Source organism: Mus caroli, chromosome 9, assembly GCF_900094665.2.
Source record: "Mus caroli chromosome 9, CAROLI_EIJ_v1.1, whole genome shotgun sequence".
NCBI classification, from domain to species: Eukaryota; Metazoa; Chordata; class Mammalia; order Rodentia; family Muridae; genus Mus; species Mus caroli.
Window position 1 is genome coordinate 55,519,521 of NC_034578.1, and position 26,187 is coordinate 55,545,707.

The window sequence follows — 26,187 nt, forward strand, 5'->3', positions numbered from 1 at the left end:
ACACACACACACACACACACACACACATGCACTCAGCCTGGGAACTTCTCTCCAAAATGCTGAGGAGAGAAGGTCTGGCCTCAGCATCTTCACCTCACAGTCCAGAGCCTAGGAAAGCCAGCAGTTCACCTCCCAGCGATGCTTAGGGTTTCCATCTTGTCTCCAGTCCCTGGACCCCAGCTGTTCCTATGATGTCTCCTTCAATACCAGCTTGCCATTTACCATCTAGCTACCCAAACCCTTATCACTTCTGAGTTCATACCCCTTCACTCAAATAGGGAGGCTTCACTACAGTCAGGCAGGCTTATAGAACAAGAACTACCATCATGAATGAAGCAGCTGCCATATGCCAGGTCGTGTGGGAAACTGGATATATTTTATCTCATTTACTCTTCAAAGTGGCCCCCAGATGGTTTAATTATGCTCATTTTATAGAAAAGGTTACTCTGGGGGTCAGAGAGCAATTCATTTCAAATCTCATCATTGGGAAAACCAGCCTCATCTTCAGGACTCCTAACTGACGCCCTCCTCACTTCCTTCTCCTTTCTTCACCTTTTCTCCTTTGCTTTAAAAACTTAATCATATCAGTATCCCTAGGGAATATTCTCTTGAGAATCAAAACATTATGGAGGGACTCAGGAAAGGGGGTCACCATCAGGTACGGGGGGCAATCTATTAGGCTCAGAGCCCCAAAGGAAAGATTTAAGCAGGCCCTTTGTCTAGAGTGTTCCTTGCGTAGACAGGAGCAGGGGAGCAGAGAGTGCTTCGGAGGAAATTTACATCAAAGACAAAACCAGAACTCACTGGGTTATGTGATGTCTCTCTACAAAGGTCGACAGGCCTACCCACCTGATCCTCCCCTGACAGGACCTAACTGCTGGGATTTGGTAGCGCACTAGGCTACCATCGAAGTCCCTGTTCCAGTAAGGATGGCTTAGGTTGGGGGGGGGAGGGGCAATCAGCCAGGATGTCTGTGCTCAGTCCACCAGAGAACACATAGTGCTGTGGTCTGTTTATTGGATCCTTTAGAAAAATGAGGGTGCAGAGATTGGGACTCAGCTGAGCCCTAGGTCTGGAACCTGGGCTCATTCTGTGGTCAGGGTTAGAGTTCAGTCTCTGATGAAGATCAGGGCTCAGTCTGAGATTGTGGTCTGGACTTGGAGTGTGACCACTAGAACTTTGTTTGTGATTGGGATGAAGGCTCAGCTTATGAGCAGGATCAAAGGTCAGCCATGACTAGGACCAGGGGCTCATGAGATAAAGGCTTGGTTCAGGGCCAGTAGCAAAGCCTGTGAACTAATTTTAGTGTCTTCCTGGGGGCCCCAATCTTGGAGTAGGATTAAGGACATTTGCCACCTTGTGTGCCCCTTTCTTTCCGGAGCTCCTCTGCCTCTTAGCATCTGAGCTGGATGCCTTTGGTCCATGCTGGTAGGCAAAGCACAAATTACAAATAAATGCCCATGCCACCGCTACTGGAACTGCCAAGTCTCATCCATGACCACTCCCCATCCTACTCTGCCCCTCATTGTTGGGGCTGGTGTCTGGTGTTCCCAGCCAGGCAGCAAGGCCCGAGGTGCATGTAGAATAATGATGCCTGGTGATGGGCATGTAGTGGGCATGGGCTCCCTAGCAGGACTCCCTCTGCCCACAGTCTCCAGGACTCTATAGAGCATGCAGTAGGGCTTCCGGGTCTGATCCCAGCAGCTGCGGGGGCCTGATAATTGTACTGGTGGTTTTATGTCTGTCTAAGCATTTACCCACGTGGGTGGATGTGTTATGTCTGCATGCACGAGGCTTTCAGAAATTAATACATAAGAGGGCTGGCTAATGCACTGTTTTCTGGGCTTGAGGAGGAGCAAGAAGGGGCCATGCCCTCCATCAGTCTATGTTCTAAGACTGTTTCCATAAGTTGTGGGAAAGTCACCACTTACCTGACAGGGGAGGACGCTGGCTCCTTGTAAGGTCTCTGGGGCTTGTGTCGGGGAGACAGAGAAAGGGCAGGGCAGGGCAGTGTGCATGCATGGCGAACAAGGGACAATCTGACCTGGGTCTGAAGGAGGGAGAATCACTCTGCATGCTTTCTAGGAAGATGTTGGTTGGGACACTGAGCCACCTTCTTGGGGTGGGTGTTATCAGACTCTGGTTCTCTGAGTCTGCACTCCTTTGGCTGCCTTCTTAACTCCCAGGCGCTTGGCCCTGTTGCCTGCCTGCCTGCCTCTGTTGTTGCTGTGTATTTGCTCTGAGCCTTGCAAACAGCCTTGGAGGAGACTCCCTTCTCCTTCCTCACAAGGCCCAGAAGGCAGACACCGCTGTCATAATGTCACTGAGCATGTGGCCTGGAGCCCAGAAGTAATTACCCTGCAGTCCCCTTGAAGGCTGGAGCAGCCCCTGTCAATGATTAACACAAGTCCCTGGCCACTGAATGCCTGGCCAGCCGTAGGTTCTTTCTGCAGTTTCTCAGAAGATTTAAGACGCCTGTTTCTTCCCATGGGTACCTGAAGACCTGCAGGCCCCTAGGTCTCACTGATTCATGTGACACCTTTTAGAAGAATTGTGGTCTAGCTGAGAAGTTTCTGCAGATGAGCCCAGGTTAGCTCCCCTGGAGCCTTTGCCTTTCCACCCTGAGCTTGCTTATGTGTGAGCCTTCCCTGCACACGGAGTCTGTCCTACCATCATTGCCTTGGGACCTTGGCAAGCTTCTTTCCTCTCTCAGCATCCAGGGTCAGGACTCAGGCTAAGCCTGAGAAGAGAGCAGAGCTAATTGCACAAATAGATATTGAGCCTGCAATCCTGACCCCATTAGTGCAAACGGAGCCAGCAGGGCCCTGCTGACCAGAAGAGCTGATGAGAAAGAACCGCGACTCTACTGAGCCAAGTCAGGCGAGAAACTGCCATTTTATAGTCTTTGGTCCTAGAGTAGTTAGGGCACCTCTGACATCTTTCTGCTGAGGACTTGCTAGCTTGTGGGTGCAGGGGACAGGATGGGGACTCCATTAGCTCCCAGCCCTGTGGAGTGGAAGGTAAGAAGACTTTTTTTTCTATGTTCTTTGCTATGTTCCTACCCAGGTACCAACTTGGAATGAGAGCTTAGTGAAAAAGATGTCACCTTCTTGCCTAAGGTCCCAACTGTGTCCTCCTCCTAGCTCCTGGGGACAACTCCTGGAAGCTCAGAGCTGGCCTGTGGAGAGCACTCAGTGTTAGGACTCACGGAGACTGCAGGTCTCCGTGGTGGATAGGTGGATAGGTGGATGTGGTTGGAGGAACCCATGAGCCGCTAGGACTGTCAGCTATGAAAGTGGCCGTTCCTGCCTCAGAGGCCTCAGCATCTAGAACAGGCCCAGGGAAAGCGTGGGAATCAAAGGCTAGTCGCGCTGGTGGGTTTACCTGAAGCTTACTTCTGTGGCCTCTTTTCTCTGTTTGAATAGGAGAAGGATGAGGATTGAGTTTTAGCAAGGTCCCAAAGCCTGAGTGGTGGCCACTGCAGGGTCCCCAAGGTCTTTAAGTAATCTGGCCTCTCCAGAATGAGGCTAGGCAGGAAACACCCTGTCTCCGTTCACTTTCTACTGCTGTGATAAATACCATGGCCGAAAGCCACACAGGGAGGAAGGGTTTATTTGACTTACGCATCGTGATCACAATCCATGGAAGGCAGGGCAGGAACTGAAGCCGGAGCCTGGAGGCAGGAGCTGATGCAGAGGCTGTGGAGGAGTGCTGCTGACCGGGCTTGCTCCTCATGGCTTGTATGGTCTGTTTTCTTTAATGTAACCTAGGACCACTTGTCTTAGGGGGTAGTCCCACACACAGTGAGCTGGGTCCTCCCGTATCAATCACTAATCAAGAAAGTGCCCCCAAAGATTTGCCTATAGGCAATCTGATGGGAGTTCTCTCTTCCCAGATGACCTCAGCTTGAGTGATGTTGACAGAATACTAGTGGGCACACCCCCCTACTGCCTCATGCTACTCACTCTGGGGGCCCATGTGGTGGGCCTCCTGAGGGCCCTCTGGCCTGAAACATCTGCTGGGGTAGCTCCTTCTTGCCTCAATCCTGCATTAGCTTCCTAGGGCCCTAGTCAAATTCTGACTCCTCTGCCCCAGGGACAGGCCCTCTTCTCTAGTGAATTCTTTCCCCTCTTTCCCCACACAGGTTGTTGTAAGTCAAAATCATGAAAACCAGGCTCAGAGGGCACTGAAGGAGCCCAGCCCTTGCTCAGACTCCTTGTTAAGACAGTTTTCCTGGGGAGAACTAGAGATCCATCTAGCCCCAGGTCCTCGGAGCCCACATTCCCCAGTGGAATCCTTACTGCTCAACTAACTCACCTCAGCAAAATCAGGGTGTACAGTAAAATTTTGCTTTATGGGTCCTCCTTACCATAACTACTGCAGTCCAAACCCGATGGAGACATTTTCTCCTTCACCCCGTAGGCCTTTTTGTAAGGGCAGGTGAGGCCAGGTACCTGGCTTCCCTTGGGGGCAGGGCGGTGTTCACATGCTCTACTACAACAATGCTCTATTTTTGTCCCAGGCTCCTGAATGGTAGATCAGGAGGCTCCTGGGGGAGTGGTACTTGAGCCTTTGTTCTTGTGTGTAGCTCTAAGTTTGTTAAGTGTTGGTCCCTCCCCATTTTCTTTAGATCATCTCTTGTTGGGTGGAACTTGAAGATGCTGGGTGGCTAAGCTGAGGGAGTTCAGCATCCTGAAAACTTGGAGTGTTGTTGAGCAAGCAGATGTCCCTTGCTGTGCTGTTTTGGTGTGTGTGTGTGTGTGCGCACGCGCCTCTGTGTCTGTGTATGTGTGTGCCTCTGTGTGTACACACATATGCATGTACATATATTCTAGATTGTGTCTGTGTACAGAGAACTCAGTCTCTGAGAAAAGCAATGGGTTATCACCTCAAAGTGTCCCCAGCAGCTGGGCTAGGAGGAGAGTACATCATCGAGAGGTGCAGTAACAGTCCGTTCCCAGGGAAATCTACAATGCCCATGACTCCCGGAGCTTCTGGGCCCACCTTTCAGGGCATCCCTATCTTTCCTCTATCAGGCTGAGGCCGCTGAGCCACACTCCCTTTTCTTTCTCCAGGCTCAGCCTGATACCCAGCCTTTCTGACCTCTATTATGCCTTCAGTGTGCCCGCCCTTGTCCTCTCTGTGGACTGATGGTGGTGGTGGTGAATCTGAGGAGGGCCATGGGAGACAGGAACTAATAATGCAAGGAACCGCAGCAGCTCAGAGACACAAAGAAACCTGAGACCCCTGGGCTCCTGTCCCTGCTCTCCTGCTGTGTCTAGCCACAGCACTGATCCCTCTGCTCCTCTTTGAGGCTGTAGTAGTCAGCAGGCCACACTGTCCCCTGCTTTCCCTTTGAGCCTTGGCTGAATTCCCTTCTGGCAGGCACAGCCTCTGTGATGTAGAACCAAATAAGCTGCATCTTGAGTTAGTCTCTATGTCATCAGCTCCCCCATGGGGTGGGTCTGCCCATCTCTCAGAGAGAGTGCTGCTTGAGGTAAAACGGGTGTGTGTGTGTGTGTGTGTGTGTGTGTGTGTGTGTGTGTGTGTGTGTGTAGGGAGTGTTTCACAGAGTCCCTACAATTCCCAGGTTAGGCCCTGTATTTTGCTGGCACAGAATGATGGTGGTGGTGATAATGGCCAACATGTGCTGGTTATATACACGATATAATGTGTTAGAAGTACTATCTCAGGAGCTGGGGGATGCCACTCAATTGGTAGAGTGCTTGCCTGGCATACACAAAACCCTAGGTCCATTCCCTATCACTACATACATGGTGGCACACACCCCTAATCCCAGCACTCAGCAGTGGCAGAGACCCAAGGGTCAGAAGTTCAAAGTCATTCCAACCTGGGCTATAAGAGACTCTGTCTAAAACAGGGAAATAAGAGTATCGTAGTTAATCCAACATGGGGCTTGTCAGCAATACAGATGTCAGGCCCTATCCTCACCTGCTGGAGCCCAGACCTTGAGCAGACACCCAGGTGCCTGTATCCCATCGTCTGGAAGGGGTGGGTCAGTCATAGCACACAACTTGCCTTGTTTCCACTGAGTGGCCGACACCAGCCTTCACTCTATTATGAGGGGCTGAAACTTTAGCCTAACTAGTGAGGGACCTTAGAAGAGACAAGGACTAAAGGGTCATTCAGGGACCTATGAGAACCAAACAATTGTTTCTCGAGTGACCGACGATTGTGGAAACATTAGAAAAGCATGCCCTGACCTACAGCCCAAGCCCAGCCGGCAACCCTTGGTTGTGAGTCTGTGTCTGCAGCAGCCGAGGCAGCTGGGAGCAGCTACCTGGAAGCCCTGTGATTCTGAGTCAGAGATTTTGAGGTGGGTTAAAAATAGAGCCCTGGTGGCCAGGCGGGGGTGGGAGGAAAAGAGCAGTCTCTCCACTGTTGTGGGGAGACCCTGGGGCCCAAGGGGGGCTGGGCAGGAAGGAGGTGGTGGAGGGATTATGCACCTCTCCAGAAGCCTGTGCTGAGAGGGTGATAGCAGATGAATAGGTCAGCTAGGACTGGGGTGATCTTGACATGCAAGCCCAGGACAGAGGCCGGCAGGGTCTCCTCACCGGCAGGCAGCCAGCAGGTGAGACAAAAGAGGGCTTTAGCAAATGGGAGCTTGGACAAGCTTAGAGAGTGAGAGAGGCAGGAGGTTCTGCCACGCTGGCCTGTGGCCTGCAGGTTGGACTCCTGGCTCTGGCTGTAGTCTTTATAGAGCTTAAATAAAAGCTGAACTGGGTCTGTTGCTCCGTTAGTAGAGTGTGAGTGGAGCATGCATGAGGCCCTGGGTTCAATCTCTGGAACAGCGCAAAGCCAGGCATGTCAACCCGTGCCTGCAATCCACTAGTTCACTCAGGAGACAGAATGTTCAAGGTCATCTTCCAGGTGGAGTCTAGCCTGGGCTACATGAGACCACTGGGAAAGGATGCCTAAGGAGGTGGGCAAGAGAGGGTCCCTGGAGAGGGAGCCAGGCTAGCTTTCAGAAGCAGGTGAAAGAGCCTTAGGCTCCTTCCTGTCTAGAAAGAAAAGAAGAGAATAGACAAAGAAGTGTGGCTGCAGAAAGGGAGGGGACATTTTGGCGGCTTGTCCCTTCTTTGTGGAGTTTAAGGTGATGGAGTCTGCTAGTGGGAGGGGCATGAGGTGACTTCAGAGTTTCTGGAAGAGGGGCCGTGGGTGGGTGGGGCATCTACGGAGGTCTCCTGGGAGGTCCTGGCAGGGCTGAGGGTCCAGCTGAGAGTGGGGACAGGAGTTGCTCAGGATGTTGACTCTAATGGGTGAGCATTTCTTGCTGAGCCACATGTAGGCATGGAAAAAAAGATTCCCTCCCCAGGCCAGGGCTGTGTTTTTGTGAAGACTGTTCCAGAAAGGTCGGCATGAGAGGTGAGGGGAGCGCTGGACCATCGTGTCTGGGACAGGCAGCTCTTTAGGGGAGAGTCTGAAGCGTCAGCAGACTGTAGCTCTGGGACCCTGAAGCTAACCAGGCACAGCTGCAGAAAGCAGAAGGGAGGGAGGGTGGAGAGGCTCTCTCGTGGAGCATGCCGAGCTGGGGCAATTGCAGGTGCTCACATGGTCTAGGGTGTGTGGCTGCAGTGGACAGTGAGAGGGGTCCTTAGCATTGGGGCTTCTAGTTCCCAAGGGCCGGGGCCTGTCTGCACCCATGGCATAAAGCAGAAGTCACCCAGGGTGGTGGCAGGACAGAGTGGAACGGAAGGTTGCAAACCAGGTGTCAGGATTGCCACGGTCCCCCTGGGTGGCAGACGGATGCTGGAGGATGGCCAAGAGATGACAGGATGCCCAAAGGATCTGGTAGGCATTTCTACCAGAGGCAGGGAGTGACAGCAGGAAGCAGGAGGAAGGTGCTGACTCACCCTGACCTTGATGTGTGAGGGGCTCTGGGGTGAAGGATGGTCTAGGTTCATTAAAGGGGATGTGGACGGATCAGCGAGTGAAGAAGCTGAGGAGAAAGGAGTCATGAAAGAGTGTATGGTAAAGAGTTTGGAGGAGGGAGGAAAAGGGGAACAGAGTTTGGGAGTAAAAAAATGCCACTAGCCTAACTTTTACTTCTTTACTTCTGTGGAATTGTGTTGTGTTGTTTGCCCTTGAATTCTTGATCCAATATATGTATATGTGTGCGTACACACACACACACACACACACACACACACACACACACAGCAAAGTTCTCAACTTACTGAGCCTCAGTCTTCTTGTCATAAAAATGGGCATAACCAGTGTCTACTTTTTAGTGTCTTTATGAGGACAAAAGAATCCCCATACAGATTAGTGCCTGGCAGGTAGCAGGTGCCTAACAACTGCTGACTGCTGTCCTATGTCTCACTGTCTGTCACCATGGGGCAGTTCCTTTGCTGAACAGGAAAACTGGCAGATCGTGCAGGATTGGAGGAGATTGTCTCGGCTCTCATCACTTTGCCAAGACGTAAAGACTCCTGTGATTTCTTGAAGGGCTAGCAAGGAGGGTAGGAAGCTGAGGGTGAAGGGAGAGTGGGCATCTGCTAACATAGATGCCCAAGCCCAAGGCAGGAGCACAGTTCAACCTTGTGAAGATGAAGCCTTTGGGCCTTTGATAAGGGAAAGGACCTCTAAAGCTGATGGCTATGGAGGAACAAGGTTGGGAGGGGAGATCCTGTTGGCTACTGTGAAGGAGCTGAGGGAAAGAAGAGGAAGGGGGTGGCTGGGTTGCCATATTAAGGAGCTTAGGCCTCCTGTCTTCAGGTCCCCGTAGGATTCAGGCCAATGGTAGCTTGCTCCTGACTTGGAAAGATCATGCAGGAGGCATGTGTAATGGAGGCAAACAATGGAGGATGGGAGCCCTGTAAGAGGTGGGGCAAAGACGCAGAGATTCAGATCTAGGTCAGAAAGGTCAACTTGAGGTAGCATCACCGGAAGCCAGAGAAGAGCTGGTAACTTCCGAGGGGTTTGCGAGGGCAGGCGGGGTAAGGAGGTCTGTAGAGAGCAGCTGGGAGGTTGTGAACCATGGCTGCTGGGACAGAAATGCAGGTTGTACCTTTCAGCTTAGAGGACGATGCTGAGTTCAGCTGTGTACTCACTGGGTGTAGAGACAGCTGGCCCTCCAGGTGGGCACATTCTGCAGGCAGGTGGGAAGGCAGGTCGGGTGCTAGGAGGAGGGTGGGGGCTTGGAGCAGGAACCATCTGCACACAGGAGTAGAAAGAGACAGGGTGCTGCTTATCACGATGGAGGGCCAGCACCAAACGCAGCATCCAGGGACCCGGGGCTGAGACAAAGACCTGCCCCTTGGGAGCCTGCAGCCTGCTAAGAGCTGAAACCAGGGTTCAAGCTGGCCAAGACCTTAGGTTAGAGATTAAAGAGGCACAGAGGAGGAAGCTGTTCAGATGAACATGGAATGATGAAGAAAATCTGAATGGTTAGACGATGGTATCCTCTTCCTTACAGCTGACAGGATTCCCTGGGGTATCATTTGTGCCAAAAAAAGTATCCACGTGGGTGTGGCTGAAGGTGGGTGTAGGTATGAGGGCAAAATGGAGACACAGACAAGTGTATACAAAAACTCACTTGTGTGTGTATGCGTGTCTGCATATGTGCAATGTGTGGTACACACACACAGACGTATTTGTGCTCACAGGCAAGCATGAGCTTGTAAGGAAACAAGGAAGCTAGAGGAAGCCGTCTTCTTCAGCCCACATGGAAGGAGAGGGTCTTTGGTCTAGTCTCTGGGTTCAAGGTCAGGATTTGCCATCTTCTCTGCTCTCATCGCCATGAAAGGAAGCCCCTTCCCCTCAGCCACCCAATGAAGTAATACAGACAACAGAGTAGGGGTCTGTTTGCCTATCTGCTGTCCCTCAGTCCTTCTACACATGGGACCTGGACCCTCAGTGTCAGCTTCTGGAATTCTGCTCCCCACCATCTGCCTGATTCAAACAGGAAACAAAGCCTGCCACCAAGGTCTGACATCCTGGGACTGCACCAGAGCCCAGAGATTGCTTTCTAACCGGGCCCATCAGCCCTGGAAGGGAGAAAGGCACTAAAGAGACCAGGCCTCCGATTCTGGCATGTGCCAACCACAGAGCATCTTGGTCTGACTGCCCATTGCCTCTCTACCACAGCATGGTGCCTGCCCCATGGTTGGCTGTCTTGGATTGCAATGTTATTTCTCAGTGGTTCGAGGAACAGTGGGGTGCTGTGAGAACATTGGGCATCTATCCTGTGGCTTCAGAAATTCCACTGTTCCTTGGACTTTAGTCTTCCCTTCTGAAGGATAGGGACAGCTGTTCCTGACTGACTGACTGACTGACTGATCGGGTGACTCTCACCCAGGCCAGACTTTAGGAGGCCCTGATATCAGGAAGCTCTGTCCCCTCAGTTTTTCTCAATGATCCTTTCTTCTCCTGTGTCTGGGGCAGGGGTGCACCTACCTTGGTAGGACCCTCTCCACTGTGACACAGTACCAGGAAGGTTCATCTGTCCCCTACACCCTGCAGAACTGCCTACCCCAACCCACCCACCTAAGCCCAGATTTTGCAGTTCTATTGACCTCTCTGAATCTTGCCTCTGCTCCTCATTAGCCCCATGGCCCCAAGCAAATGCTTCTCTTTGAACCTCAGTGTTATCATCTGTAAAACACAGACCGAAGTAGCTGTAGACCTAGTGTGAGGGTTCAATGATCTAATTCACAGAAAGCACAAAGTTAAGCAGTAAACCCTTGTGCAGCAAGCATTTGGGGGCTCTTTACGAACACAGGCTTTTCTATCTTCAAGGAGCCACCAATACAAAATGCTAGTCCCAAGAAAGACTCACTTGAGATACTTCTGGCCTCCCAGACTGGGGGTGTAGAGAGGGTGGTATACGCTGAAGATGCCAGCAGGAAGGCTGTTGCCAAGCTCCCCTGGCTGGACCTGCAGACCGGGGCTGGCAGGCGTGACGGACACTGTCCATGGTGCTGAACACAATTTTGGGCTTCGTTCAGAGATTTGTGCAACCATCTGGCAAAGAGCATAGAGACACCGTCTGCAAGACCAAGGGCAGTTCCCAGAGTCTGAATCCTCTCACCTTCCCAGTGTGGCTGCCGAGAGCCACCTCTTCAGATGCCCAGCTGCAAGGGATGGCTCTTAGACCCCAAGGCTTATCCTCCAGGGGAATCATGTTTCTTGAGGTCAAGGTATCTGGATGCTGAAGCAATAGGTGCTGTCATCTGATCAGTTGGGTGCTGTGGTCCCTGACTTCTGTCAGTGCCTCTCCTTTTATTACAGCTCGCCCCCCCTTCCCAGCCCTCATTCCAGTGGAAGTTTTGCTTCAGCAAGTCCCTGGAGGGTGCGTCTTCCACCTCTCATATCTTTCCTGCCAGTTGATTGATTGAAGTCATTTATCTACTCACTTAATAATATAGGGCATGGGTCAGGACATTTTACTAGACTTAAGTTTATTTTGCTTTTATGGCAACTTTTGCTGGCGAGGTATGTGAGTCACTCTCTTGTGCAGACGAGAAAAGCTGAGGCAGGAGAGTCTGAGTGAGTGGAGCTGGAGCAGATGCAAGGTTGGCTATCCCTAGAACTCTATCCCCCCCCCCTACACACACGCAGAGGCTGATATGCCCCTCACAGAGCTCCTGGAGTGGTCCGGGACAGGAGAAGAAAGCACCAATACTCCAACCCCAGCCCAGATCAGCCAGGAAGATCTGGAAACTCAAGATTGAAACAGTTAGTCAGAATGTAAGGAAATGGGTGGTTTTGCCTCATGCAATTTAGTTTTATGAAGACCACTAAATGCAAACATTCTCCTGTTAATTACTGTCTTGAATTTGGTCTGTAATTGAGGGAACTAGAGCCGGGGAGGGGCGGGGTGTAGAAATCCGCTGGAGTGGCAGGCCTGCTGAAGTCAGCATTCCCAGCCGCTTTGCACCCAATCTGTTAATTTTAGAAACTCCTCTAGCCTGGGTATATTATTAGATTTATGTACGAAGGGCCACATGGCCCTAAGTGGCTCCTCTGTGGAACAGTATTTTTGTTTGTTTGTTTTCCCCAGGAGATGAAATGAAAAAGAATGATGGCTGTTCGTGTGTGTGTGTGTGTGTGTGTGTACACATGGGTGTTTGCATGCTGTGTGTATGAATGGGGATACCCGGATGTGGCTTCTAATAAGTACATACAACTCCCTTTGAATGACTAATGTGTGGCTGGGCAGAGTGAACCCAGATCAAGAACGCCCTGTAGAAGCTGGACCCATAACTCACTGGTGGATGTGGTGTGCTTTGCAGAAATGTATGAGGACTGGGTAACACTCCCATATTAATGTGTAAACTGGGCAGAGATGGTAAGCTAATTACTGGTTAAGGGGGATACTAGAGAGCCAGTGTGAGGCATGCTAGGTCACAATTATAGGACTCTACACAGCGAAGAAACTTGGGCCTAGAATGAGGAGTCTTGGGCCAGCTTGATGTCACATAAGATATCAGTGACAGAATTAGATGGAGCTAAAGCCTTGGCCTCCCAGGCATCTGATGGGTGACTAGATGTCCTCTGTTCTCTGGTCATACTCAGTAGCATGGCTGTCAGCCTATCTCAGCCACAGCTAAACCTCAGGGAACACAAGGGCCCTGGCCTGAGCCTGGGGACGGTGATGTGAGTTTCTTTTGTCACTAAAGCAGTCTCCCATTTGTTCCCAGAGGTCATTGTTCAGTTGTGTTCCAGGTTGCCCCTGGCTGGGGAGTAGGCTGGGAAGCTCTCAGAACACAGATAGAGTGTACCCTGGTGAGTGAGGAGCCTCTGCTTGTGTCATGCCCTCCACACCTTGTCCTGATGCTCACACTCACATCTCCCCGAATGCCTCAGAATCCTCAGATTCTCCCCTGCGTCTGTAGCCTGCCCTCCCTCTCCTGGTGACTGACCTCTTTGTCACTCTGGGCAGATTTTACTGGGACCTGACGATGCTGTTGCTGATGGTGGGGAATCTGATCATCATACCCGTGGGCATCACCTTCTTCAAGGATGAGAACACCACACCCTGGATCGTCTTCAATGTGGTGTCAGACACATTCTTCCTCATTGACTTGGTCCTCAACTTCCGCACGGGGATTGTGGTGGAGGACAACACAGAAATCATCCTTGACCCGCAGAGGATCAAGATGAAGTACCTGAAAAGCTGGTTTGTGGTGGATTTCATCTCCTCCATCCCCGTTGACTACATCTTCCTTATAGTGGAGACTCGCATTGACTCGGAGGTCTACAAAACCGCCAGGGCTCTGCGCATTGTCCGCTTCACTAAGATCCTCAGCCTCCTGCGCCTCTTGCGGCTTTCCCGCCTCATTCGATACATTCATCAGTGGGAAGAGGTGAGTGGCTGGATAGAAACTTTTTTGGGGGTCGTGGGGGGGGACTGGTCCCTGCCAAGAAGACAGAGCCAGTGGGTACTCGCAGAGAACTGGAGATAGGTTGCGTGGCTGTAGATGACAAACATCAGCAGTTTTGTGATTCCTTAGCCAGTGTTAGTTTCTATACAAAGTGTTTCACAGATCGCATCTCATTTAAGTCTGTAACAGTCACAAAGGACACCCTACGGGTGCTGTTGACACTCAACGTAGGAATGGGGCCAGGTTGCTCATGCTACAATTATTATATTAAATGCAGAAATCTGTATGGGGCGGCATACAGATTTTGCTGGCAACTATCTTAGATTGGGTTCTTTTAAATGTTCTCTGGTATGGGGACTTTCACAAACATGATTTAGGAGGGGAACATCTTTTGGAGAACGTGGTAAGGAAAAAAAGGCAAGAGGGCCAGGACAAATGAGAATCCTGTGAGGTGAGGTACCAAGCCAAGTCCCGTGGGGAGCTCTGGGCACGGGGTACACCATACCTTGAGCTTGTGCTAACCAGGGAAGAGAGTTGGAATGGTTACATTCCCTTGTCTAAGAGTCAGTTGTCCAAGGCACTCTTGGGTCTTGTGCCCACAGCCAAAACAGTTTCCAGCTTCCACACAGCTACTGAGTGTAGAAGCCAAAAGCCCCTGGGGCACTGAAGTCTTGTGTACAAAACTGTGAGGAAATTCAGAAGTCCAAGGGCTCTAGCTACTACACATATTCACATTTGAAAAACCTCAGATAAACTAGGTGTGTTCACATCATTCGGAAGGCCCTCAACTTGCTCCCTGCTGGAGCACTGGCCCATAGGCAGGGAAAAGGGCCGAGGCCACGGGAGAAGACGTGCAGATGCAGGTGACATTGGTGGGTGTTTGAGGCTGAGTTTGCCTCTGTCCTGGTTTGTTTTGCTGTTATAAACACCATGACCCAAAGTTACTTAGGTCACAGTCCTTATGGCTCACAGTCCATCAAAAGGGAAGTCAGGGCAGGCTCAAGGCAGAAACCTGGAAGCAGAGATGGAATCAGAGGTCACAGAGGGGTGCTGCTGACTGACTGGCTTGCTGCTCAGGGTTTGCTCAGCTTGCTTTCTTGTGCACCCCTAGGACCACCTGCCCAGGCATTGCCCAAGGTTGAGCCTTTGCATATCAATAATTAATCAAGACACTGCTCTTACGGCTTGCCTACAGGGAGCATTTTCTCAGCTGAGAGTCCTTCTCTCAGATGACCCCAGCTTGTGTCCAGTTGATAAAGACTAACCACCACGGCTCCATATTTTGTTAGTGGTAGCAAGCAGCCTAGCGTCCTGCTGCCTGAGACACTCACCTTGGCATGTGGATTAGGCTGTGCTAAGCAAGCTTATTGCCAAGGTGCCTCTCTCTGCGGGCCTCCCAGTTTCCAGAACCCCTGCTTGACTGGGCTGAAAGCCCTCCGATCAGGTTCCCGTGTCCCTGCCCTCCACCCCTGCGGCAACCTAGCTGATGGTCAGTGCACGGCAGATTCAGGTCAGGGGCATCATGAACACATGTGCTGCGGGAGAAGTGCCTACACCAGCTTGGCCAAAGCACTTGCAGCAGAAATTCTCCTGGGCTTGGAAAATTTGCATTATTTCTGCTGACAAAGAGAGACAATGACTGCGCCAAGGTCACAAAGTGGTCCAGGGGCAGAAATGAGGTTGGATCCACTCAGCTCTCTGGGCTCCCAGCACTGTGGCTGTCCCTGCCTGGTGTAATGATACGTAAGGACTCTGAAACTTGAGTGACATGTTGGAGACCCAAGTTCAATCCCAGCCGCACGCTGCTTGGCTCTGTGCCTCATTCATCCGATCTATAAAATTGAGTATCGGTAATTTTTTTTTTCTTGAGGCTTTTTCATGAGGCCTGTCACAGCTATTTAACAAATGTCCCTTGTCACCGGTCTTCTTAGTAACAGCCAGCAAGGCAAATGGCAGGGTTTATTACTCTCATTTTCCAGGTGAGGAAACTGAGGATTAGAAGCCCCACCTGCCCCACAGGTAGGCTTTATGGCCAAGGCTCCCTGTCTCCTGATCCATGACCCGTGATCTAGGAACATCCCCTCTATTAGTAGGCCGCACCCATAGTGGGTGCCTGCCTGGGTTCCATTCGGTCTGAAAGGGCCTTTGTCAAGTGTTAATCTGAGCTTTGTCCTGGGCAGGGTTCTGTGGACTAGCCTGAAATAGGGACTACCAGAAGAGAGGTGGATCATGGGGGGTGGAGGCTATAGTGTGTGATGGTTGTGTCTGAAGTCCCCAAGGGACATCCGGTTTCACAGAAGTGTAGGTCTGAGCCCAGAGCTAAGGAGCAGAGGGATGGCACCTCTGCGGCTGGGGAGCTGACCCACCCTCAGTGGTTGTAAAGGAAGAAGTGCGGTTTGTTTCCCGTAGTGACCTGGCGGGCTTCTCTCCTTGTCAAAAATCAGGACCCAGGTAATCAGGACCCAGAGCATCCAAACTTTTCTGCCTGTTATAGGTCAACAGGTAGACTCAGGAGTATCAGCCCTTTTCTTTCTTTGGCATTGGTTTGGGTCAGCAGATACCGTAACCCCTAGGGTGGATCTTCCTAACGGCTTAGTGACAGAGTAGCATGTGGCTGGGCTAGTTGAACTCAGGGCACAACAAAACCCTTCCTTGACTGTGCTTGCACCCTAGGCTTTAGGAGCTCAGGCCCAGGGTGGCTGTCTCCACAGCCCCTCTGGCCTGGCTACTCTCTAGGTTATCCAGACCTCATTAGGCAGGCTGCAGCCCTGACTTACCCTGGGAGAGACAGAGGTCCTGGGAACTGAGGTCTGCCACCCTGGACTGAACATTGCTACCCCCAAGCTGTGGGCAGGAAGGGAGATCCCAGCAGCCAGATGGAAGGCTCCCCACCCCTGCATTTGTGCCCTTATCTCTCCTACCAGCTCGGGAGGAAATTGCTCTGAGCGGTTTCCTGCCTGTGCACAGCCCAGCCAAGGGCTCCCCTGGAATTGGATTGGGGTTTCCCAGCTGACCCAAAAAGCCCCATTTCTAAGACCTGTGTAGCCCCCCTCCACCCTCCAGGCTTCTCCCAGCCTCAGCTTGCCTGGCAACCCCGAATCTACATAAAAGCTAGGAAACAGAGCCGACATAGGAAAAAAAATCCTTCGCCATCTCCTTTCAAATCCCTGAGTAATTTTCTTTTACGAGGGGCCTCAGTTCCCCACGTATCAGGAGTGCATTGGTGTTTTCTGAGGCTGAGGCGCTCAGGCCCTGGCTGTCTTTCTTGAAAGTGGTGTTAGCTGACCCTGAGGACCAGGTTGTGACTGACAGGCCTTGAAGGAGGGAACCCCGGTGTCGGACCGATGAGTCAGCTTGCCCAAGGACCTTTGGTGAAAATGTGGAGTCTCAAGGCACCTGACCTCCCAGCCTCTCCTGGCTCCCCCAGCAGGTTCACCCTAGCTGCTCTGGACTTTTCTCTAGACTTAGTAGCAGGGTGGGCGGAGTGGCTTCAGCTGGGCACAGGCTTCCTCTGTCCCTGGCGATCTAGGTCAGCAGCCTCCCTCAGAGCCTCTTGGAGCCAGCCTGTCCCCTCCCTCTGAGGTGTGAGCTTGTCACAGGCACGCAGGCTATTGTTAGAAACCTTGGTGGCCCCCCTTCGGATGTTCCACCGCAGAGGGCTTCAGCACACCCAGAGACCCATCCCAGAATCCTCTTCTCTCCCAGAAGCCTGGAATGGCAGGATAAGGGCTCAGCCCAGGAGCTGTGCGGTCTGAGCCCCTCTTCCTGAGAGACTCCGTTCTGTATCTCTCTCTGACTCTAATGGTTGGCACCTGTGGGAAGTGGTTCTGATGGTTTGGGGCTGGTCCTGCCTGCTAATGCCACCTCAGCCCAGAGCTCCAGGCCATGCCCAAGACACCCAGGCCCTGGCCTCTCATGGATCTTGGCTTGTCTTTCATGTGGATAGGGACTTGTTCATTTTTCTAGAGGAGAAAATGAGTCTCTGGAAAAAGTTAACTAGGTTCCGAGAAGAGGTCTTAGTGAAGACACCATGGCAGCACGACCCCAGTGCCTGGGGTCTGAAATGTATCGAGAAAGTAGTTCTGCTGAAGGCTTCTGATAGAAGGAAAGGATCTACTATGTGTAAAGTACCCACTGGGTGGCAGCTTTGCCCATTATTTAACCTGGTTTCCAAGAGAGCTTTGGGTGTAGGAGCTCATAGTGACCCATTCCACAGATAAGAAAACTGAGTCCCAGAGGGAGTAGTCCAGGACGTGGAACACACGTTTGCCAGTGAAGTTGAAATTTTGCAGGAGTGGTTCCCAGAGGCCAAGCAGGCAGAGAATGAGCTTCCCAGCCCATCTGTCTGGTGAAGCCTCCAGCAGCCCAGAGAGAAAGGTGCTCAACCCCCCAGTCAGCCAACATCGTAATAGGAGATTTTAATGAAATATAAAGAGCAAGGCAAATATTTACCCGGTGCAGCTGACAGGCAGGTGGCATGTTGCCCCAGCCCCACAATGGGGACATGAGCACAGAACAGCTTCTTTCAGTAATGGCCAGCCTTCTCTTTGACAACCATATCCTGGGTGCTGTCTCATGTTAGAGGTGTGGCGAGTGTCCTTGCGATTGAGGGCATCCTCTATCCTGACCAGCTCCCACCAGGCAGCTCTGCAGTGACCATGTTGGCACACCTGGCTCTGCAGTCATGTACCCTCAGCTACTCCACTGGCCAGCACCGTGCAGTGCTACCTCAGGCTGTCTGTCCACTGGGAAGGAAAAACACCGTTATCCTTCCCACAAAGGTCAAATCAGGTGTCCTGTGGTCTGTGTCTGACTAGGCTACATGCCCTTTTCAACTGTATATGCTGGTTGGGACCTGCTTACCTCCAGCTCCATCATGGTCACGGTCACCTTCACCTCTGCCATTAAGCTCTTTCCAGTTCTTGAGACTCTACCATGTGCTACCACATTAATGGTGGTAAAGACAGAACTACCCAGGCTTGGTCTATGGAGACAGTGCAGGGGAGTGGGGTTGGATATGGCCCTGGGAGTAAAGCAGTCGCTGTGCACGTCTGAGGGTCTGAGTTCAGATCCCAGAACCCACACAAAGTCCGTGCTGTAGCTCATGTCTGCAATCCCAGTGTTCCTACAGCCAACTGAGGGGCAGAGTCCATGGAAGCTTACAGGCTGGCTAACCTGGGGTAAACAGCAGTAAACAAGAAATTCTGTCTCAACAATGTGGGAGTTTGTCCCCTGACATCTGCACATGTGCATTGTGGTACATGTGGCCCTCTGAAATAAGCAAAATATCAGGGGTGCATAAAGTACAGGCTACGTGACACATGCCGGCTCTGATGCTTCTGTCTTTGTGACCCAGAGTAATTCGTAGAAAAGGGCAGGGGTTATGAGCTGTGACAGTCTTTGTAGTCTTTGTGACAGCCAGGGCCTGAGGCTTCGTTTGGCTTCCATATGGTATCCGTTTATTCATTTAAGCATACACACGTGCATGCGGGCAGCCAACAGCTGTTTTGCGTGCCTACCCGTGCATTCCATGCAGGAACAGAGACACAAAAAACCAGAGGGGGCCGGGGTAAGCTGTGGCTCGTGTTGTTGAATAGAGTTAGTAAATCTTATTTTGGATTGAGAGAATACCATGGAAGAAATCAATCACAGAGAGTCCTGGTGAGTGCCGGAAGGGAGGGTCACTGGCTACTTTAGGTAGTGTTAAGGGAGGCCTTTCTATGGCAGCAGAAGACAGGAGGATGAGGAGCTAGAAGAAGGGCATACATAGGCAGATGGTTTGACAGATGCAGTGCTGAGTCCCTGTGGCCTTGGAAGAACTGTTGGGGCCATTCAAGGACCTGAAGGGGGCCTCTGAGCCAGAGGTGAAGGGCCCTGGGTGGAGTGGAGGAGGTGGGATTGGGAAATAATGGAGGCCCAGGGTGCTGAAGCTGGAGTCAGCAGGTGGAATGTGATCTGAAATATTGATAGCAGTCACTGGACAGCTTCACGTCAAAGGTGACAGACACAACCTGCTTATTTTTCTTTTCAATTTTCATTTAAAACTTATTTTTTTCATACAATTTATTTTGATCCTATTCTTGCTCCTCCCCCAGCTCCTCTCCACCTCCCTACTCACTCAAATTCATGTTCTTTCATTCATACCCCAAAGCAACAGGAAAAAAAAAACCCATTTGCTTGTCTTGGTGCTTGGTGGAGCAAGCATGGTGGAGAGTGGGCCAGAGGGATGGAGCCTCATGCAGTGTGTAGATTGTCCCTGCCTGATGTGAATAGACATGATACTTGGGGGATGTCTCCACAGAGGAGCCTGAAGGTCCCGTTCTTGTTGCTTGCTTGTGCATCCAGAGACAAAGTGGCTTTAGATGTGTCCACGTGCAGATAGACAGGAGAACAGCTGGACAGGCAAGCCAATCTGTCACTGCTGTCTATTCATGTGTCCTGGGCATAACAAACAAACAAAAAAACTGGGGCATCTCTGGGGTTGAGGGGAGAACAAAAGGAGGCGTCCTTTCTTGGTGAGGAGAGGCACTGCAGATCTCCTTTGGAGGTTTCCTGTGATGGGCCGCACTGATACACCACAGGGAGTCCCTTAGACAGTGAGACTCCACTCAGGGCACAGTGAGAGAAGTCCCCCTCTAATAAGTCCATAGCCAAGAAATCCTCCACAGAACTGTGATGCCTTAGCAAGCCAAGGGTGGGAGGACGCAGAACACCAGCTGTGCTGGTGGCTACAGTGTCTGTGGGTGACAATGCTATCCAGTCTCCCTCAGGATCCAGACAGAACAGCCTAGTGCCAGGCTGGCCCCCTCTGTCATTTCCCTTTTGGTCCCCACTCAGTCTCCTTCCTTTGTTGCTGCTATTCCATGCCTGCTCCCAAGTCTCCTTTCCTGTGTGTGACCGACTATGAGCTCAGGGTAAGCTTCCTCCCTGCTCCCCAGATGGAGGGGATTTTCCTGGGCACTGACTGGCACGGGATGACCTCCTGGAAACATGGAGTCGTAGACAACCAAGAATTCTGAGGGTACAGCTCTGAGACTGGAGGAAGAAGGCTCCTACCAGCCCCCTCAGGATATCGACATCTCCTGCAGGAAAGCCTGGGTGACCCGTGTGATTCTTCCCAAAGCACGTGGTGCATGGAGGGGGTTGGATCGGAAGCTACCAGTCCCTGTCCAAACAGCTCAGAGCTGACTCCAAGAGCCTGAGATCTGTGCTCCAAGGGCATTGCCCTGTGCTTCTATACTCCCCTGACCTCCTCACACCATGGCTGTTTGTAGGAGTGTCGAGAACAGAGCTGAGCCGTGGGCTGAAGTCCTTTGCCATGGGACAGCCAGGGATGAGGAACTAGCTGGACCATGCTCTGATGTGGTTCCTCTGTCTATCCCTCCCTCCCTCCCTCCCTCCTCCTCCTCCTCTTCCTCTTTCTCCTCCTCCTCCTTCCCCTCCCCTGTCTCTGTGTCTTTGCATCTCTGTGTGTGAGTCCTTGGTATCATTTACTGTGTTATTGAGATAGGGTCTCTAATTGGCCTGGATCTCACCAAGCACACTAGGCAAGCTGGTCAAGGAGCCCCAGAAATCCTCCTCTGCCTTCTGAGGCCCAGGATTGCAAGAACGTGCAGCCTGGCTTTATCATGTGGGTCCTGGGGCTCGAATGAGGGTCCCCATGCTTCCATGGCGAGCATTTTGCTGACTAAGTGCTCTGCAGCCCTCCAGCCCCCGATGTGGTTTTCTGACAATCCCAGCTTTACGCTAGCTCCTCAGGGCAATGTGAGGGTGGGTTCTGTTCATAGGCCTTTTATCAGCTTGTCTGCCTGATTCAGCTATGAAGACCTAAGGTTTGTGGAATTCCCTTGTGCTGTACTAGGGGTCAGGCCTGCCTCTGCAGTTCCCAGCTCAGCACCTTTAAGACTGCTGTCCTACCTGAAATGACCGCTGTCTCTCATGCCAATGTCTTAGGGACATCAGACTGAGAACTGATATACTCTGAGGTCTCTAGACGCAGCTTCCCTTCTGAAATGGGCTTGGATCTGAAGTGGCATCTATTGGTTTGTAATTTGGACCCCAACCTCCTATCCAGGAGTAACATATTTTCCTGGAATAGTATGGAGGTATCAGAACTAGGGACAGAGAGCCGGAGAGCCCTCAACGTCTCCCAGACTGGAGGCCAGAACTTGTGCATGCTCCCTGGGCTTTTCCCAGTCTCAAGGCCTGTAACCTTGGGCTCAAGTTTCTGCCATACATTGGTGCACGGCAGCATTGGAAGAAAAGGCAGGACCTGAGAGGCTAGGCTGCACCCATCCTGGCCAGGTCCTGCCACACTGTAGCTTCGCACACAGAACCACACACAGGGGTGGGCAGGCTGCAGCAGGCTGGGGTGTAGGTACTGCCGCAACTGACTCAAGTGTAAGAAACAGCAGTATTACTAATGCGTATGAACTAATCCTGAAGATTAATTGTTAATAACATTGTCTCATAATAGCTTGTAATTTATTGAATACGTCTATACTCAGAACTAAGTACTTCGTATGTATAATTTAATCATTTTGACAACCACTCAGTTACCAATTTTTCTCAGCATTTTCCACAGGAGGAAACATGCTCAGAGAAGTGTGGGGATTTCCTCAGGGCGACACAGCTAGGAATTTGGTCAGAACTAGGCCTGGGTTCGAGATCTATCTGAGCATGAAGCCTGTGGGCCCTTGCTGACCCTTTGCTGTTCCCAGGGCTGGGCCCTGATGTCCTAGTAATGGATTTAGGGAGGACTAATGGCCGGGACCTGATTTCAGAACATGATTCAAAGTGTGCTTCGGGCTGGGTGGCTTCTCCCTGGAGTCCTCATGCCCTCAGCATGTTGATCAGGCGGCCTCTCTGCCCACTTCTTGTCTTGGATAGCTGCACCTCCCATGAGAGAATATCTGCATCCGCACAGATGCCAGGCATGTCGCCATGGTGCCCTCCAGCCCGCCTCTTCTGGCTCTTGCTTAGTGTATTCCCTCCCCAGCCCCAGCCCGCACACACCCACTCTGACCGCTTACTTGTCTGTGCCATGGCTCGACTCCACAGATCTTCCACATGACCTATGACCTGGCCAGCGCCGTGGTACGCATCGTGAACCTCATTGGCATGATGCTCCTGCTGTGTCACTGGGATGGCTGCCTGCAGTTCCTAGTGCCCATGCTACAGGACTTCCCCCATGACTGCTGGGTGTCCATCAATGGCATGGTGGTAAGTACACATCACTGCCACGCTGGGCTAGATGTCTCCTCTCCAGAAGCAGGGATGGGTAGAGAGGCTGTGCAGCTCCTGAATCCCAGCAGGTGGCACCGTGAGATGCTGGCCTCGTACCTAAGGTCACACAGCCCTGTCCTTTTCATGTCGAGCTTTTCCTTGTAGCACAAGAAGTCATTCATTCACAGAACTCTTGGTGGAGTTGTGCCTAGCCATGCATTTTTGACAGCTGGGCTGGCTTTACCCACAGAGACTAAGGCCTGGGCTACTACTACTCTGTGTTGTGATCATGGGACAAAAACTAAGCTGATGGCTCCTATCTCCCTCACCATGCTGCCTAGAAGCTGAGCTGAGAGAACCAAAGGCCACAAAGGCACTGTTAGCAGCATAGGCAGACTCCACGTTTGTGCACAGCCTCTGTGCTCTAAGGGCAGAGCTGAGTGTCCCAACGCCCTAAAGAGACCCACACACCAGCCCTCCTGGGCAGGGCTGAGCATGGCGTGTGAGCAGGCTGCAGGGTGACTCTCTCCAACATTGTGCATGGGTGAGAGAATCGGGTTTGATGCTTCCAAAAGCCTTAGAACAGAGCCCCCAGCTATAGAAAGGGTTTCCCAAGAAGCAATCCCCATGGGTATTTCTCTGGCACCGCTGAACCCCCTGCCTCTCCTCCTATTCAGCGTGGTGTGGTCTGAAGGCAAATCCCCAGGGCCCCATGGGATGAAAAACTGGCTTTGAAAGAGGTGAAAGAGACCCTGAGGCAGCTTCAGAACCAGGCAGGCCTTTACAGAATAGCCTTCTGATGAGCTAATAAGTGAATCTGCCAGATGGGTTGAATTTCCCGTTCCCAGAGGCTTAGCAGTGAGGTGGGAACCCCTGACAGAAGACAGCTAGGGACTGCCCTAAGGCTGCGGCCCAGGCCTCTTTCACCCCCGGTAAATAGTCCTACCCACCCCACCCTAGTGTGGTCTGAACCACAGGCTCCACAAATGAGCTCAGCTCTAGGCACGATGGTGACCTTGAACTTGGCCCAGGCCTGGTTTGATGTCCTCCAGATGCTGCAGGCATGCTTAGGGACCTAGGCACAGGCTCTGTGGACTTTACATTGCTCCCAACACCTTGGCTTCTGAGTGGAAACATGGGAGGTGGTGGGGGGCGGGGGGAAGGGCCAGGAGTGGGGTTCAGCTGGTGATCCTTCTTACGGGGGGGGGCATTTTTCTATGTGTGTGAACATAACAGGCCCACACAAGCACTAAATTCAAGAGGTGGCCTTTCTGAGACCCTGCTCCCACAAGGAGCCTTCCTTGAGACACTTTGGAGACAAAAATAGTCAAGAGCCTCCCTCCCTGATTCCATCTTCCCGGCCCACACAATATACCCAGGAGAGTCCACCTTTAGGGACAGGGACAGGAGAATCAGGGACTGAGGCCCTGGGCAGACAAGCAGGGTTCTGAGAGCATAGGAAGCTCCAACTGTTGCTCACCCAAAAAGAGGACAGTGAAGTCTGCTCCTGCAGAGCCATCCCCCTAGGGGAAGCATTGCTAGCTTTATAATTGAGGTCAGTGGGGAAATGGGCTCGATTTGGCAGCTGTTTCGGGATAGGGATGGAGCTACTTAGTAAGGGAAAGACAGCAGGGTGGCTCAGCTTGGGACCATATGCATCCCAGCCATGAGAATTTAGCCTCCCTGTCCCTGAGGTCAGGCCTGGGCCAGCTGGCTCACTCTCTTAATGTATCTCCTGGTGTGGTCCTTGCTTCCCCTTCTCCACCCCAGTGTAATAGGAAGGTCTAGGTTTCGTTCATGACCACCATGAGTTCCCTGCCCACCGCTGGAGGTCTTCAGCCAAAAGCAACACTGGGGAGCCCTGTGCCTCAAGGTTGGAAGGGAATCTTCTAGATGCCTGCAAGAAGGGCCTTCCCTGTTACTGGCCCAGGCCTACTCTCTCCATCCCCCCTGCGCACCCCCCCCGCCCCCCGCTTACTTGTCTTCCTGTGCTCTGTGTGCAGAATAACTCCTGGGGGAAGCAGTATTCCTACGCCCTCTTCAAGGCCATGAGCCACATGCTGTGCATTGGGTATGGACGGCAGGCCCCTGTAGGCATGTCTGACGTCTGGCTCACCATGCTCAGCATGATCGTGGGGGCCACCTGCTATGCCATGTTCATCGGCCATGCTACCGCCCTCATCCAGTCGCTAGACTCCTCCCGGCGCCAGTACCAGGAGAAGGTAGGTTGATCACTGTGCCCACCCAGGGGTTTCTCAGGAGGATCTGGCCCCTGGGCCTGTGCAGAAGGAAGCATACCTGGCCAACAAATGGGTGCCCAGGCTCACAGCTGTCAGTACTGTGGTGGGCAGTCTTAGATGAGAGCCTTGCCAAGTCCCTGACCTAGACCTTCTGTTCTGCACAAGCCCTTCCTTCCTCTCTTCTGTGGTGGGGGAAGAGGGTGAGTCATCTCTTTACTTTCAGGGACCACTACCCTCATTGTTGCTAAATTGAGTAAGGTTCTGAAGCCTCTTGTGCAGGCTCTCAGTGTGACCCGGCTCCCACTCCTTAGCTTTGCACTTGGTTTCTAGGACCGCATAGTTATGGCCAGACCTCTCTGCTGGCCTCCCACCTCAGGACCCTGAGTGCTCTGACCCTGTTGAGGCTTCTCAGGCATCCTCTTCTGCACACCACGCTCACATGCTCCTGGCATCACCAGCCCAGCCCATTCTCAGCTCCAGTGTTTCCTGGGTGGCCTGTGGAGCACCCACCCCATCATGTATAACATCAAAGTAGTCCCCCTACTCCCCTGTCACACCAAACCTCCACTCTGCCCATTTTACTGACAAACCCTAGGAGCTCAGACCTTAACCAGGAGCTATCAGCCAAGTTTGATGATACTGTCAAATGCAAGGGGGCGGGGGTGAGGGGGAAGGGAGGGGAAAGCAGGAAAGCTTGCTTTGAGGAGGCAGGAGGAGAAAGAGGGAGAGAATTCTAGGCCAGTGGTGTTGGGGAAGATGGTAGAAAACAGCATTCTGGGTTAGCAGGAAGTTGGGGTGGGGGTGGGGTCAGATAGAATAGGAGTCAAGGTCATAAAGGACAGGACTCAGGTCAGGCCTAGGTGAGGATCTGTCTAAAGCCAGCATCAGGGCCCAGCCTGTGCTATACACAACAGCAAAGGCTGTGTGGTCTGTTACACCACAACCAGACTGAAGCTGCTTGTGACATCTTCAAGAATTTCCCTTATTTTATTCTTGGGTAAGTTTTGTGGATTTACCTAAAAATCTTTCTGAAATGTCTTACCTCTCTGCCCCACCCCCACCCCCATCTCTTCCCTAGGCGACTCCAGCAGCCTTCTAAATCCTGCCTGGTATTCCTCCATCTGTTTGTTGAGAGGCATTTCTCCAAAACACAACTCCAAATGTGCAGGCTGCCTCTATCACAATGGCTGGCCAGGAGGCTACTGCCCTGCCAGGCCTGTCTACTGGAACTGCTGTTAAACAAACAAACAAACAAACAAGCAAGCAAACAAAACTCAGCTGGGAGAAGTGGTACATGCTTTGAGACCCAGCACTCGAGGCAGAGGCAGAGGGGCAGAGGGGCAGAGGGGCAGAGGGGCAGAGGGGCAGAGGGG

The 26,187-nt window shown here is 52.1% G+C and overlaps 1 protein-coding gene across 1 annotated transcript in view; it reads left to right on the top strand.

Moving 5' to 3' along the window:
• Window positions 1–26,187, top strand: part of Hcn4 (hyperpolarization activated cyclic nucleotide gated potassium channel 4) — a 39,149-nt gene that overhangs the window by 8,187 nt on the left and 4,775 nt on the right. The window contains exons 2-4 of the mRNA XM_021172516.1: window positions 12,908–13,331; window positions 22,410–22,571; window positions 24,578–24,796. Coding sequence (XP_021028175.1) covers window positions 12,908–13,331; window positions 22,410–22,571; window positions 24,578–24,796 — 805 coding nt within the window. The remainder of the gene's footprint in view (window positions 1–12,907; window positions 13,332–22,409; window positions 22,572–24,577; window positions 24,797–26,187) is intronic.